Raw genomic sequence first — 15159 nt, forward strand, 5'->3', positions numbered from 1 at the left:
TAAGTAGTTATATAACGACCTTCCCCCACCAGTTGCTCAAGGTCTATGTAGGAGAGGTTACTAAGCTCGGACTTGTGCGATTGAGATGGACAAAACCCAAAAGGGTTCTATTTCAAAAGAACATTCGAAAACAGTAAGTTTCCGGTATCCCTAGAAATCTACATTCTGCTAGACGAAATGTTTGCTTGCTTATTTGTATAAAATTGTGTATGCTTGTGATCTGGCTGTAGATATCAAACAGAGTTCGCAGTCACGACTAACGCAATTATATCACAAGCTTATTTATTTGAATCGTTTAAAGCTTGGTAGCATCGACGATATCATGCCTCAAACAAGGCTCCTCGATAGTTTCACGCACATAATCGACAACCTCTTTGGTTGGCATCTCATCTAACGCATATCCAGTCCACAATACCTGCTGGGCAAAACCTTGGTAAATCATAGGTTCGATACCACCAATCACGTCCCAACCTGCGGCATGGAAGGCCTTGTAAAGTCTAGTGATTTGTGTTGGATGGTAACACATCTCAATGACTGCACCTTTCTCCTCCTGGTTGATAAAGACATCCAACGTTGCCCGGGCCAAGATTTCCTCGTCGGAAACAGAAGGAAAGTCCGGCACAGCCAAAACTAAAAGGTATGGAGATTCCATTTCCTTGGCTTGTTCTGGTGTTGCAACGTGGATAATTTCACCAGTGAACCCATTCGCAGCCATTTCTTCCTGAATTTGATTCACCTCAGAGGCATACCTGTTCACCATATAAATCTTCGAACATCCGAGATATTCCTTCAAAGCATAGACAGCCGAACGGGAGGCACCTCCTCCACCATATACCAAGCCGGGCTTGCCTTTGGCATTAGCAGCGGCCACTGGAGTGTTAAACAAGAAGGCGTCCCTAATACCCACAGTGTCTGTGTTTGTACCAATGTTGATTGCCTTGCCGTTCTTGAACCTCACATAAATGGTATTAACAGCTCCAACGGAGCGTGCATTTTCGTCAATCTCATCCAAGTGAGGAATTATAGCTACCTTGTATGGCATCGTGACGGCGGAACCGATGTAATTGACATCTTTCCACGAGGTAGCATTCTTGTTAGACTTGATGAGTTTCACGAATTCCTCCAAACCATAAGAATCCAAGCACTCGTATACAAACCCGTCACAACCCAATTTTTTGAATAGGTAATTCTGCATCAATGGCGCCTTGGAATGGGTGATACCTTCACCAAAAAGGTAAATGAGGAAGTCCTTTTTTCTTAACACCTCGAGATCGTCTTGAACAATTGAAAATGACATATTCCGAAATTTACTGCTGATGCTGAAATGGGAATCGTGGGGTCCGCTTTATACCTAGGGGGCATACCAAGCGAAAGGGTGGAAACACCCCAGAACGTCAAGTCGTACAGACAGGATTTGGAGAAGAGACGTATAATCCCGATAATAGCACCCTGAGAGGCGTCATCCAGTGTATTCCGTATACTTTAAAGGGCACTGAAGCTCCGTACGTGGGGGAAGGGTCAGAGGGGGAGCCACCTTCTCCACCACTAAGACACAAAGAAATGTGGGCTCTCCTCCCGCCCAAATCCGTTTGAGATGACCATGATTGGCGGGTCTTGTAAGAGAAAACGGAAATGAGTAAAACCCTCGTTTCTCCTAAGTGAATCTCTTCTGGCCACTTTTGGCTCGATCTTCCTCGCTACTGAGGTGTATCATCCCTCTTCTGTACAGATGAGATGCTCGTATTCTTATTATTTTGCACCCAGGCTATTGTGAGGATTGCGCGGTGGAGACTATTTTTGTGTGTTATTTTTTTGCAAGGTCTCTCCAACTCGCTCGCCCATTTCCAGTTGGCGCGAATCTAGGAGCGTTTCCTCTATCTCGCTTAATCAAAAAATCTCTCTTATTTATTGACCCACGAAGCCCGTCCCATGAAACACCTTCTAACAAAAAAGCTGGTAATCGTGAAGATCGCCCTTGTGGCATTCGTGCTTGTATTTCTTGCCCACCAGCTCACATATCTGCCGTACAATCCGTATGATTTCTTTCAGAATGGCAGAAAGGGTATCATTCCAATTAAGGCATTCTTTGATGGCCTAGAGAAGTACGCTGTACACGGCGACCGCTTGAAGGGCAACTATATTAACGAAAAAGTCCATGATGCACCGAGCAAAGATCGAGAGTTTCTCTACTCGAAAGAGTATCTTGAGGGAATCCTAAACATCAAGGATGAGACGTTCCAGAAACTCAAGGAGTCCCACCATGGATTTGTAAATGAGCACATGCCACATCTCCTTGATACCGTGGGGGTGGCGACTTTTGGCGAGCTCACTCCAAAGTCAGACAAGTGGGAGTCTTATAGAAATTCTGCTGGCTATGTTTTGATCGGAGGTGGCAAGTACTCCTGGCTCGCGTACCTTGTGGTGAAGCAAATTAGGATGACAGGATCAACCTTGCCCGTCGAGGTGTTTATTCCAACAAAGAGTGATTTAGATGCAAGATTCTGCAACGAAATCATGCCCAAGTACAATGCGAGATGCAACATGCTTGATCTGAGTCTACTAGAGTATCTCAGCCTCAAGTTCAACTTGTCAGGTTATCAATACAAGATGTTGGCGATCATGGCATCTCTGTTCGAGAATGTGATTTACCTCGATTCGGACCTATATCCTCTCAAGAACGTGGAGTATTTATTGACATCGGATCTTTACAAGGAAAAGGGTCTTCTCATCTGGCCAGACTATTGGTCTAGGACCACAAATCCAAAATACTATGAAATTGCTGGTTTGCATGTCCCTGAGAAGAAGGTTAGATACTCGCAATACGACCGTGCTCAGGCTGAAAAGAAGGGCGAGGGCCTTAGAGATCTTAAAGATTATACATTTAAAGATTCAAATTTCCACGATTTTGAGAACACTCTTCCAAATCCAACTTCCGAGGCAGGCGTCATGCTTGTCAACAAGACATCTCATGTCAGAACCCTCCTTCTAGCACTCTACTATAATGTTTATGGACCAAACTTCTACTATCCTTTGCTCACTCAGGGTGGCGCCGGAGAGGGTGATAAAGAGACTTTCATTGCAGCTGCAACGGTGATGCAGGAGCCATGGTTCCAAACTCAAAAACAGTTCATGTGGGTAGGATACCACAGCGAAGACACAAGTAAGTTTGAGTCAAAGGCTCTAGGGCATTATGACCCTATAACTGCGAAAGATGACGATAAGCCTGCTCCACTTATTTTCAGCCACTGCTCTTACCCGAAGCATTGGACAGATTGGATGTACAATAATAATGACCTCATCTACAAAACACTGGGTGAGCATATTCGCATGTATAAGGGAACGTACGAGAATATCGGGTACGACTTGGACTTGCGTCTTCTCACAGCATTTACGGAAGCTCTATGCGAGGATATATGGCTTGAGAAAGAGAAGGAGGATAATATCCCACTTGATCAGAGAGAGGAATATATGGGAAACTTTTTGGAATACATCAATAATGATCGAGAAGTCAACAAGAAGAGATGTGAAGAGGTTTACGTCCCCCATTTAAAGTGGCTTCAACAAACTACCCAGTATCCCGACACACTTAAACCTGAATAGACACTAGCATAGACGGATATGAGATGATCCTACCCAAGCCACAAATTCTTGTCTCACTTAACTACTGGATCTGAAAATTCACGGTAGTCTAATACTAATTTATTACATAATAAGAGTTCGGATCGACTTCTTGCCGATCCGACCTTCTTTATTCGGCGGAGCGCGAATAGACTTGTACTTTAGATAAAGAAAGGTGACGGAAGTCACCTTTTTATGAAGCTAAGGCCCGTGGGAACCCACTGGAAAGAATTCTCAAGGATTAAACCGAAGGAGCGAACCATCTTAAAAACAAAACAAGAATAAAGAAAGATCAAAAGGAATAAAATGACGAGTCTTAAGATTCCTCGAAAAGAAACCACCTCATCTCCAGCCGCACTGACTTGCATTCGCCTCGCATCAAACCTGGGCGGCGCGCTCGGCTAAGATGAATCAGGTAGTATCTGCGAAATTGCTCAGAATAGACTACTTAACTGCAACCGTTTCTCGTTATAATTGCGCATGTCGCTTTTTTCCTGATACTTTGATGGACGAAGATCAAGAGGATACTATCGTCTTGGGAGAATTGCGGTCGGCTTCTCCTCCACCCGATAAGATTTCTTCTTTGCATGAGATTGTGTTTGTCCTTTTGGTCTGCCTTTGTCAGATACTCACTCAAGCAGGTGTGGCTCAGACCATTAATCCCGTGAAGGAAATTGGCAGCACTTTCGATGTTCAGGATGAACCTGGCAAGTTGTCGTGGTTTTCTGCGTCTTACTCACTTACCGTGGGAACGTTTATTCTTATTGCCGGTCGTTTGGGCGATTTGTACGGCTACAAGCTCATATTCAATGCTGGGTTCTTTGTTTTTGGCGTTTGGTCATTGATCGCCGGGTTTGCGGGCTTCACCAACTCTGACGTATTTTTCAACATCGCTAGAGCTCTTCAGGGCCTTGGTCCTGCGTTCGCCATGCCCAATGCTGTGGCGTTGCTCGGCCATTATTTCCCCATGAGCAAGAAGAAGATGATTTACATGGCACTGTACGGTGCTGTGGCGCCACTTGGATTCGTCCTCGGGGCAATCTTCTCAGGTATTTTTGCACAGTTGGTGTGGTGGCCCTGGATGTTCTGGGTCAATGGTATGGTATGTTTCGGTGTGATTGTGTTGCTGTACTTTTTCATTCCACACAATATTGGCAGCAAGACAGAAGGTGCCTTTGATTGGTGGGGCTCTATTACTGGTGTTTCAGGGTTGATCCTCATCAACTTTGCCTGGAACCAAGGCCCAAACGTTGGTTGGGACGTTCCTTACAACTACATTTTACTTATAGTTGGGTTCCTTTTCATGGGTGCTTTTTGTATTGCTTCCAAATATGCAGCCAACCCTTTACTACCAATGTCTTGTCTCAGGGGTGAAACAGGGTTTGTGTTGGGTTGCATCGCCAGTGGGTGGTCTTGTTTCGGCATTTGGTTGTACTACAGTTTCCGATGGGCAGAGACTGTTGATAACTTGCACCCTATACTTAGCGCTGTACAGTTTTTGCCAGCTCCATTCTGTGGCTTTTGTGCTGCTGGGCTCACAGTGTTCCTCTTGCGAAAATCCTCTCTGTCTGTGGTGATGGTTGTGGCTCTTTTGGCATTTTTTGTGGGGATTGTGCTCTTGGGCACCAGAGCAGAACACCAAATATACTGGGGCCAAAAGTTCTTCTCTATCTTAATTCAAAGCTTTGGGATGGATATGAGTTTCCCTGCTGGCACAATGATTTTGTCGAGTGTCCTACCCAGGCATCAGCAGGGCCTTGCTGGCTCATTGGTAAGCACTTTTGTGAACTATTCCATTTCCATTGGACTTGGTATTGCAGGCACAGTTGAATTCTATACCACCAAGGATTTGCCACCTGGCTACGAAACTACTGTAAAAGGGTATCGTAATGCATTTTACATTGGCATGGGACTCGCAGGCCTCGGAGTGATCCTTTCGGTGACCTTCTTAGCGCTTCAGTCGTTCGGCAATCAAAGGAGGGAAAGCAGGTTTGTCGAAAGTGTTGACCTGCAAAGCGCTGCTGAGAAGAAAAGCGAAGATGCCGTCTAGAGTATGTATATTATGATTGTATGTTAATTTTGGATGAAGCGTAGGCTTGTTCGATTAAATCACACTTGCGTTATGTCTCACCTGATCAGACTTAACGAGTCGCCGGGTCCTGAACTCTTGTTTGAAAACTTTAAAGACTATCACCATTAAACGAAGATTTTCATGTTCACGAGGATTGTCTCTATAGCTGTCGGAGCTTACGCTGTATATGATGTAGCCAAACGCCATAGCTATACCGTTGTTCTTGACGATGATAACAAATTGATTAGGTCCTCACTATGGGTTTCTATATTTGAATTGTGCTTCTTGTTTGCTTGGACAATGGGAAGCATATTAGGAAGTAGAGAAATTATCGTGATTGTAATAGCCTTTTTAATGCCCAAAGCTCTCTTAAAAAGGTTCGGATGTGACATAAGTCTCGAAGCCTTGGTGCTACTTACAGAGGCGTTTCGAGTGCTAGGCCCCGCTTTGTGGGTCGTGACAACTCTTCGGAACATATACTCGTCTCGTGAACCCAGAATAATTGTTAAGCTAATGTCCACGATTTTTCGCCAAAAGCAGCACCTTTTGTGGCTGATTATTCCTCGCTTTGTTGATGATTGTGGTAAAGTTCCCTTCCTCATAGCGTCTGGACGACTAGTTCGGGTTTTGTTCCCGGTGGTTTCTCGGCACCCAGTTCTCGAGCTTTATACCGTTGGCACTTGCGCATAGCTGGCATGTTCGGCATAATCTTGACCAGGTTTTTGTGGTTGCAATTCTTGGAACAACTAGAATTTGCTTCATGTGTGGTCTCCTACACAATATGCGCTATTGGAATAGGCAGTTTCTTCCTTACTTTGTTTGAACCTTCTCGAAGACTAGACTCGTCCAAGGATACAATGGTTAAAGTTCAAACCTAACATTCCATTCGATAAAATAGTGGAAATATGAGTAGGCTGTTATCCCAGCATTATCGTCGCACCTCGCTTGCAAGCGAGTTCCATACTTCGACGTCTTCATAACTACAAAGCTATACTCATGAAATCGCTAATATCAGCGAAGGAAGTAAAGCCTTATCATCAGGAAAATAATGCAACATGACTGGTTGTGGTGTTGTAATGCATTGCCTCTTTGCCTTTCTTGTTCCTGTGTTGATAATCGGAGAACTGACAAAGATTCCGAAGAATGAATTACAACGTTATGGCCCTCTTTACCTACACGAGTCACTCTTTACAGAACTGCTTTCTGTTATTAGCTACTTTATTGTTGCGTGGAAGCTAGGAAACTTTGTGGGACTCAAGCAAGCATTGATAGCTGGACTGGCATTGGAAAGTTTGGGCATGATGCTTGAATATGCGGCAACTAAGTTACAACTTGACACTCTTTACGGCGTTTCTCTTCCTTTGATACAACTTGGACTACAAGCTGCAACGATTTCCTAAGGCCGCTTAGCATATTGGTATGTATCATATCTTGTGGTCGATTCTTATGCTCAAAGAAGCGTTGCTCTGGACAACGGAGATTCTACCCCGATTCATTGATCCAGCTTTGTTGCTCCCGTGGTATTGCGATGTGCTTGTCTACGATACTATTGTCTCAATAAATCCTACGTGTATCCACCCTATGAGGGCCACCGTGAAGAATTATAAGGGGTATTTGATCCACGTATCACAGTTAATTTGTTTGCGTTTTATGTTGATGATGGGCCGTCGCTCTGGGGGATGATCGCTTAAGGAATGGGTGGGTTCTGTGATTTTTCCCATTCATCGGATCGCTATCGAACCTTGCAATTCTCTTCGACAAGATTTGACTTTGAGACGTTACATGAAAGGGTTCTCCTGATCATCTCTTTAAGCATTGGACTTTCAAGTAATCAGTGGTTCTTCATGTATTTGACTCCCCTTATGGACAAATGTGGCTCTTGCCGCGCTAGTGTTCGCGATAACCTTAGGCGCTATATGGACCTCAAATTCCGTTCCCAGCAGTAGACTAATTACAGCCATGTCGTCGATAAAATCACCCTTGTCTCAAAATCTCAAGATCGCTCTTATCCAGATAAAAGCAGGACCCAGCAAGGTCGACAACTTGCGCCATGTCTCGTCTTACATTGATCAGGCTGTTGCTCGTGCTCCCAGTAAACTTGATCTCGTCATGTTACCAGAGTGCTTCAATTCCCCCTATGCTGTGGACAAATTCAGAGAATACGCTGAAAACATTCCAAATGGGCAAACCACTGGATTTCTCACAGATCTAGCTAAACAGCACGGGATATACATAGTCGGTGGATCTATCCCTGAGCTCGACGATGCAGACAACAACGTGTACAACACTTCTTTGACAATTGATCCTAAGGGCAACATCATTGCCAAACATCGCAAGACTCACTTGTTTGACATTGACATCCCTGGTGGAATCACATTCAAGGAAAGTGAAACCTTGACTGGGGGTGACAAAGGTACTGTCTTCAAGCTTGGAAGCTTTGGGAACGTCGGACTTGGAATCTGCTACGACATCAGATTCCCTGAATTGGCCATGGCTGCCTCAAGACAACCCAATAACGCTTTTGCTATGTTCTACCCAGGTGCCTTTAACACTACAACGGGACCTTTGCACTGGCACTTGCTCGCAAGAGCAAGAGCAGTAGACAATGAGATGTTCACTGTGTTATGTAGCCCTGCCCGAGATGTTGGAGGAGATGGATACCAAGCATATGGTCATTCACTTGTCGTTGATCCGTTCGGAAAAATTGTAGCAGAAGCAGGTGAAGGGGAAGAGATCTTATATGCTGAGCTCGACAAGGAATTGTTACCTAAAGCCAGGAGCTCGATTCCTGTTCACTTCCAGAGACGCTTCGATGTGTATGATGATGTCAGCAAGAATGCCAAATTGAGCGATAAATAGTCAGTATATATGCTAATAGGGGGAATATATCTATAGACTTATATGTCTTCGTTCCTCTCGATGAACTCGCATAGAAGATCCATGAATTCCTTGGGGTTTTCGCTTATCAACCAGTGACCAGCCTTCACATCTCTCACTTCGAAATGAGGAAAGTATTGGCCTATGTCCTGAAAAACATCGTCAGGAACGTATGTAGATTCTGTTCCACGAATAAAGAGAGCTGGCCCTTTAGTCCAGCGAGCCACATTGGGGTCATACGGCCACAGCGCAATGTTTCCCGCAGTAACTGCTTTATCGATGATATCTAGCGGAATTCGGGATTTGCAGACATCGTCCCTCTGGCCTCTATCAACATTTGTCAAAAGAAACTGTCTGATCTCCTTCGATGGCTCAATCTTGGCCAACTCAGCATCGACATCCTTGATGTTCGTGTACTTTTTACCTTCCAAAGCATATCTAAGCTGTTTGATATATTTGCCGAACTTTCCACCAGATGTACTTGGAATAAAAACAGGGGCATTATCTACTGAGACAATCATTCCAGGTAAATCCGGCCTTCTCAATGCTAATGCCATCACCGTCTTGGCTCCCATAGAATGGCCCACCAATATTGGCTTCTTTGGGATCTCTGCTTCTTCTATAAATCTTTCGACATCAGCGGCCATCGATGGATAGTCGAGTCTTTCGATGTGTGGAGATTGGCCGAAGTTCCGAAGATCGAGACAATATACATCGCGGGATAACCTCAGAGCAAGCGTCTTGGCGACAGTTCTAGTATTGGTTTTGGAGCCAAAGAGTCCATGAAGAAACATCAATGGAGATTTGTCACTGGCATTGGTTGAAGGCTCGTGCTTGTCGAAGGCTAGTGGTACCGTTTCGATGCCCTCTGTCGCTAGCGAGTCTCCAAGATGGGAGCCATCGTTCACCGCATATGTTGATGCAGATCTTAGGGATCTAGGCGATCTAGTTAAGAATCTGAAGACGTTAGCTTGGAGGAACATGTTAGTTAGATGTGTAAATTGAATGGGTGCAAAACTTTCAAGGCAGCGCGCAGTCGAGCTTGACTGCGACTAATTACACGTTCCGATCATCTTCATTTGGAGATAGGTTGGATATAAATGCTATGTAGAGGGCTCCTCTTTTTTCTCCTCCTCTTGAATTACACCCCATCCCATTCGCAGATTCAAGCGCTCGTATCTTGCACGATCCTTATCTGTCACACTAGGTTTTATGCTATTGAGAGCGCCATTAAAGTCATCACTAGTTACGACAATTTGATCGTCGTCTTCACCGCCCTCGTAATACCCAGACTTATCCAACTCTTGGATCTTTTGGCCATGGAAAAATTTCTTCTTCAAGGCAAACACGCCTGCCTCTCTCACCAACGATGAAAGGTCAGCACCAGAGAAGTTTCGACATCTAGAATCGTTAGCAATAGCATGCAAATTAACGTCTGTGCCAAGAGGAGTGCTATTTGCCGCAACAAGTGTCTTGAGGATGTCAAAGCGTTCGTCTGCTGACGGTAATTCAATATAAAGCGTCTTATCGAGACGTCCTGGTCTCAACATGGCAGGGTCAATCATGTCTGGTCTATTAGTTGCTCCAACGACAAAGATACCTTTACGATCATTCAAACCGTCTAGTTCTGTGAGAAGGGTATTGACCACTCTAGAACTTGACTCCGAAAGCGTAGAGGTTCTTCTTGGTACGAGAGCATCAAGCTCGTCAAAGAATATAATACATGGAACTGATGCACGAGCACGTTGAAATACCTGTCTCACTGCACGTTCAGACTCACCAACATACTTGTTGAGAAGTTCGGGACCTTTGACAGAGATGAAGTTGGCTCTGGATTCGTTGGCTACGGCCTTGGCCAACAATGTCTTACCGCATCCAGGAGGTCCCCACATGAGGACACCAGCCGGAGCACTGATACCAACTTTTTGATAGAGTTCTGGCTTCTTGATGGGCTGAACAATACACATATGAAGTTCCATGCGAATCCGATTAAGTGCACCAACATTTCTCCAAGTGACATCGGGGATCGTAGCAAAACCTTCACGCTTAGCTGTAGGCTGAATGTTAGGTAGGGCCTCTTTGAAATCTGAGAATGATATCCGTAGTGGTGCCAACTGCTCGTCTGAAAGAGGGTCTGGATGTTTCAATAAAAATCTTTGAATCGTGCTTAGTTGTTCGGCCTCTGATTTCTTCAGGAATTTCAAGTTTGCTAGGGCAGTCGGTATAGCAGTCAGACTTGAGGCAGTATGTGTATCCACGTCCATGTCTACAGTATCGGACCTTGTCGCCAGTTCTTCCTCGATTTCACTCAAACTCTCAAAGATACGTTTTATGGCAACTACTCCTGCAGCAGTGACTAAACTCTTCAAATCAGCACCAACAAAACCTGGTGTGAGCTTCGCAAGCTCTCTGAAGTTGAAAGTAGACTCGTCGATCTTGAGTTTGGAAGTCATCGTTTTGAGTATGGCGCATCTCTGGTCTTCATCCGGGACATTGAGGCAGATTTCTCTATCAAAACGCCCAGCACGACGTAATGCCAGATCGAGAGAATCTGGTCTATTCGTAGCACCCATAACTATCACTGGTTTGCCGTCAGTGTTCTCAAGAGTGAGTTCGTCCATGAGCGTAAGAAGCTGTGCAACTATACGGCGCTCCATCTCTCTCTGAGCTCCACCGTCTCTTTTGGGAGTGATAGCGTCGATTTCATCGATGAAGATCAAGCATGGAGCCACAGCACGGGCATCCTCAAAAATTTCTCTAAGCTTTTTCTCGGACTCACCCGACATACCTGATACCACCGAGGGCGCCGAAAAACTGATGAATGGTACGCCTAGTTCTCCAGCTAATGCATTGGCGATTGTAGTCTTACCACATCCCGGTGGGCCGTAAAGAAGGATGCCTCTAGGATGATCGACTCCGGTCGACTGGTAGATTTCAGGGTGCAAAATGGGAAGACCAACAAGCTCCATGAGTTGAGTTGTTATCGAAGAAAGTCCGCCAAGGGACAGCAAAGTCAATGACGGTGGAGTAGAGTCGATCTTCGACTTCTTATGTTTTGAAGCAGTCTTTGCCGAGTCTCGGCCTCTCTTCTTGGGCTTCTTTTCTTCGGCGTCGCTCTCAGGTTTCTCGTTGTCTTTGCTCCACATTGACACGACCGACTTGTTGAGCTCATTCGTATCCTTTACAGTCATGAGATTATTCGCGTCGACGCTGTCGAAATCACTATCAATTTGTGCGGCCTGCTTGAGTTCATACTCATTCTGGAGCTTTATCACCTCTGCAAGCTCTTCTTGTTCGTCCTCTCTCACAGTTTTCAAAATAATATCTATGGTGTTTTCAAGAATAGAGCGCTTATAGCGGCGCATCAGCATGTCTTTATCGAGCAAATACGACAATACCTCGCTTCTTCGAAGATCTCTCGCAAGAGCGTAGTTCAAAAACCACTTGTTTTCGTCGCCATCGTTTTTTTTCTTATTCTCGTCACTCTTATCCTGAAGAAGGTCGTGTATTAGGTTATAAACCTTTTGGTTTAGCGCATTTGTCACTGAGCCGCCCTTACCCATAGTTGTACGTCAATCTTGATATTTCAATACGCATGTAGCGATGGGCATCGCTTAGGTGTAGGAAGGATCACCAAAGGGTATGGTCCGAGAAGAACTAGTTCAAACAGGCCGAATTCTCCTTGATAATATTGCTTTGTCCAGATATTATGTATTTAGATTTTTGCTTCTATGACACCAAAGAAGAACAGAAATATAGCTAAGTTCATAACTATTTAGTGGTCATCACCAAGAAGTCGTCACATACCGAGCTGGTTGCAAAATCCTGCACAATTTGTGAACCTATTCGAAGACGACAACTAGACCAACATCCGTAATGCACGAGTTCAGTTGAAGTGTAGTATTAAATTGAGACCTTGGGAGGAATCGAGATCTACCTGCTTTCCTATACCTAAGCTCTCGATATATTAGGGAGGCGTGGAATCAGACGACATGGTTCAATTGCCTTCGTTGGTACACTATTCCACTTATCTTGGCCAGGTGCTCTTTTTCAACATAAAATAAACTATGTACAATATTTGCTTGTCTTTTCAATACTTCGCCAATCATCGAATTCTTAAAATTAGCTGTGATGGCAAGAATTGAAAAGTTAAAAATACTGCCGAGTCCGTAGGTAACAACGCATTGTCAACGCCAGACTTCACAAACACAGGAGCTGTTTGAAATCGAGCTGCTCTACGCCTCGGGAATTTTAGCTCTTCCGGTTACAGGCGTTTCCTGAATCGCTTACGGTGGCCTTAGCCATACACTCCTGCGTGTGTTTAGTTGCTACTATGAGTATTCTAGTGCATAAAAATTTTAGCTACTTCAAAAGGTGTTTCACCAACAAATAAACCCAGCTTCGCCCCTGACGCATGGTCTTTTCAAATTCCCGGATGAAGTAGAAGTGATCATCTTTTTCCCATTTGCTATATTCTATCATGGCGTCTAAATTGTAGAGCGCAGATTTGTAGGTTGCTACCAGCAAGCGCCACGGTCTAAAAGGTATGCATGCGTCGAGAGAGGTGCGCCCTTTTTGCATCCACCTAACCCAAGGAGGGTTCCGTGGGCTTTTGCTCCCCTCCAGTGTTGCTTCGATATCGTTCTATGCCCGACGGCTCCTTGCCATAGGTCACCTTTGTGGCGCATTTCTTGCAAGTATATATATTGTGGTTTCTCCCCTCAATTGTTCTAAATCCTTATCTTATTCATTAACTATGTCTGACGCTGGAAGAAAATCATTTACCGACAAGGCTTCTGAAGCCGTTAAGCCTGACTCCCAGAAGGGCTACCTCGAGAAGGGTAAGGAGGTTGTTACTGACAAGGTCGACGAATTGGCCGGCAAGGGTACCCCGGAGGACCAGAAGGGCCTTGGTCAGTCTCTTGCTGACAGCGCTCACCAGGGTAAAGAGGACGCCAAGAAGGAGGCTTCTAGCCAGCCATCCTTGGGTGAGACCGCTCAGGAGTACCTTGAGGCTGCTAAGGAGAAGGCTTCTGAGGCTGCTGAGTATGTTTCTCAAGTCGTCAGCGGTGCCACTGAGGGTGCTAAGAACGCTGCTGACTCCACCAAGAAATAAACGTAAGTGTATATGTTAATAATACCGTTTAAATATTAAATTCTGTAAACAGTAAGGCTTTTAACAGAAACGGCTTAAGTGGAGGCACATTCGATCCTGAGAAGGGATAGTATTATTGTGAGAGCCATTCGCAGTCGAATTGTGAGAAGTGTCCAATTGCTGAGAGCGAAATGTTAACATCAGATATGATACGAGATTCTATTGTACTTTGTTCCTTTTCGTAAGATAAATGAGTATGATAACTCCAGATTTTAGGACCCCTCGTGATGAGATGTAGGTTGTAAAATTTCCAAACCAACAAACTATGGTGTGGGCAATGAGGCTTCCATAAATTTGAGAGATGTCGAAAGATCATAAGTTTTCATTATATGTTCGCTTTCGTCGAAATGATTAACCTTCTCAAGTGTTCCAGAATTCTACAGTAGGGTACTGTATATCTCCACACTATTGACCTGGATCTCGATGCTCATCTCACCACGACCCAGAAGATCATGGCAAAAGCGAAAACAACGAGGGATTTTCTTCCGGCAGATGATTCGAATAGTGATGCAGAGTACAGTGACGCTCCTGCTAGTAAATATCTGAAGAAATTAGACCTGGAGGACGAGGACGACTTTTTCTCTGACGACGAAGACGAGAAGGTGTATCAAACCAGAGGGAAATCTACCACTAAGACGTTTCAAAGTGATGAGGAAGACGAAGATAATGAGGACGGTGAGAAAGATAAAGAGAGTGATGAGATCAAGCCTGAAAGTAAATCAAAGGACGAGACCACTGCCATGGTGAATGAGCAAAAGAAGAGATCGAAGAAGTTAAAGAAACTTACGCCTGAGCAGCTTGCCAAAGAGCAAAAGAAAATCAAGAAGACTGGCGTTTGTTATCTATCTAGCATTCCTCCCTACATGAAGCCAGTGAAGCTAAGATCGATATTGTCTAAGTTCGGCAAGCTAGATAGAATCTTCTTGAAGCCCGAGGACGAAGCGTCATACAAGAAGAGAGTCAAATATGGAGGTAATAAGAAAAGAAAGTATACAGAAGGCTGGGTCGAATTTGTGAACAAAAAGGACGCCAAGCTCTGTGCTCAAACCATGAACGGTAATATTATTGGCGGCAAGAAATCATCATACTACCATGACGACATCATGAACATCAAATACTTATCAGGGTTCAAGTGGTTCGATTTGACCCAACAGATTGCCAAGGAGAACGAAATCAGACAAGCGAAGTTGTCAATGGAGATCTCGCAGCAGCAGAAACTTAATAAGACATTTGTCAACAATGTTGAGCGGTCTAAGCGTGAACAACGAAAGAGGAAAGCTGAGGGAGATGACGGCCAGGAAGAGAAATTCAGAAGAACTTTCGACCAACGTGACATCACGAGTATGAGACATGACGCCAAACCACAATTTAAGAAGGCTAGTAATAGTGAGAACTTAGACAGTGTTCTTTCTAAGGTTTTCTAATAGTACAATATAAT

The 15159-nt window shown here is 44.5% G+C and overlaps 8 protein-coding genes across 8 annotated transcripts; 5 read left to right on the forward strand and 3 right to left on the reverse strand. All coding sequences in view use genetic code 12, as the record gives it.

Moving 5' to 3' along the window:
• Positions 1 to 295: 295 nt before the first annotated feature.
• On the reverse strand, positions 296 to 1297 carry CJI96_0000391 (shikimate dehydrogenase family protein; the record flags this gene model as incomplete). Its single annotated transcript, XM_029034616.1, has 1 exon — positions 296 to 1297. The coding sequence occupies one exon, from the start codon at positions 1295 to 1297 to the stop codon at positions 296 to 298; it is 1002 nt and encodes a 333-aa protein (XP_028889858.1).
• Positions 1298 to 1929: 632 nt separating this feature from the next.
• Positions 1930 to 3600, forward strand: MNN2 (Mnn2p; the record flags this gene model as incomplete). The annotated part of the gene is made up of 1 exon (XM_029034617.1): positions 1930 to 3600. One exon carries the CDS (start codon positions 1930 to 1932, stop codon positions 3598 to 3600), a length of 1671 nt encoding a protein of 556 aa, XP_028889859.1.
• A 523-nt stretch (positions 3601 to 4123) lies between these two features.
• CJI96_0000393 (uncharacterized protein) lies at positions 4124 to 5668 on the forward strand (the record flags this gene model as incomplete). Its single annotated transcript, XM_029034618.2, has 1 exon — positions 4124 to 5668. The coding sequence occupies one exon, from the start codon at positions 4124 to 4126 to the stop codon at positions 5666 to 5668; it is 1545 nt and encodes a 514-aa protein (XP_028889860.2).
• Positions 5669 to 7648: 1980 nt separating this feature from the next.
• On the forward strand, positions 7649 to 8548 carry NIT3 (putative hydrolase; the record flags this gene model as incomplete). Its single annotated transcript, XM_029034619.2, has 1 exon — positions 7649 to 8548. One exon carries the CDS (start codon positions 7649 to 7651, stop codon positions 8546 to 8548), a length of 900 nt encoding a protein of 299 aa, XP_028889861.1.
• Positions 8549 to 8586: 38 nt separating this feature from the next.
• CJI96_0000395 (uncharacterized protein) lies at positions 8587 to 9549 on the reverse strand (the record flags this gene model as incomplete). The annotated part of the gene is made up of 1 exon (XM_029034620.1): positions 8587 to 9549. One exon carries the CDS (start codon positions 9547 to 9549, stop codon positions 8587 to 8589), a length of 963 nt encoding a protein of 320 aa, XP_028889862.1.
• A 120-nt stretch (positions 9550 to 9669) lies between these two features.
• RIX7 (putative AAA family ATPase) lies at positions 9670 to 12129 on the reverse strand (the record flags this gene model as incomplete). The annotated part of the gene is made up of 1 exon (XM_029034621.2): positions 9670 to 12129. One exon carries the CDS (start codon positions 12127 to 12129, stop codon positions 9670 to 9672), a length of 2460 nt encoding a protein of 819 aa, XP_028889863.1.
• Positions 12130 to 13322: 1193 nt separating this feature from the next.
• Positions 13323 to 13682, forward strand: CJI96_0000397 (lipid-binding protein HSP12; the record flags this gene model as incomplete). The annotated part of the gene is made up of 1 exon (XM_029034622.1): positions 13323 to 13682. One exon carries the CDS (start codon positions 13323 to 13325, stop codon positions 13680 to 13682), a length of 360 nt encoding a protein of 119 aa, XP_028889864.1.
• A 491-nt stretch (positions 13683 to 14173) lies between these two features.
• Positions 14174 to 15145, forward strand: CJI96_0000398 (RNA-binding ATPase activator ESF2; the record flags this gene model as incomplete). Its single annotated transcript, XM_029034623.2, has 1 exon — positions 14174 to 15145. The coding sequence occupies one exon, from the start codon at positions 14174 to 14176 to the stop codon at positions 15143 to 15145; it is 972 nt and encodes a 323-aa protein (XP_028889865.2).
• Positions 15146 to 15159: the final 14 nt, after the last annotated feature.

Source organism: Candidozyma auris, chromosome 1, assembly GCF_003013715.1.
Source record: "Candidozyma auris chromosome 1, complete sequence".
In the NCBI taxonomy this organism is placed as follows: Eukaryota; Fungi; Ascomycota; class Pichiomycetes; order Serinales; family Metschnikowiaceae; genus Candidozyma; species Candidozyma auris.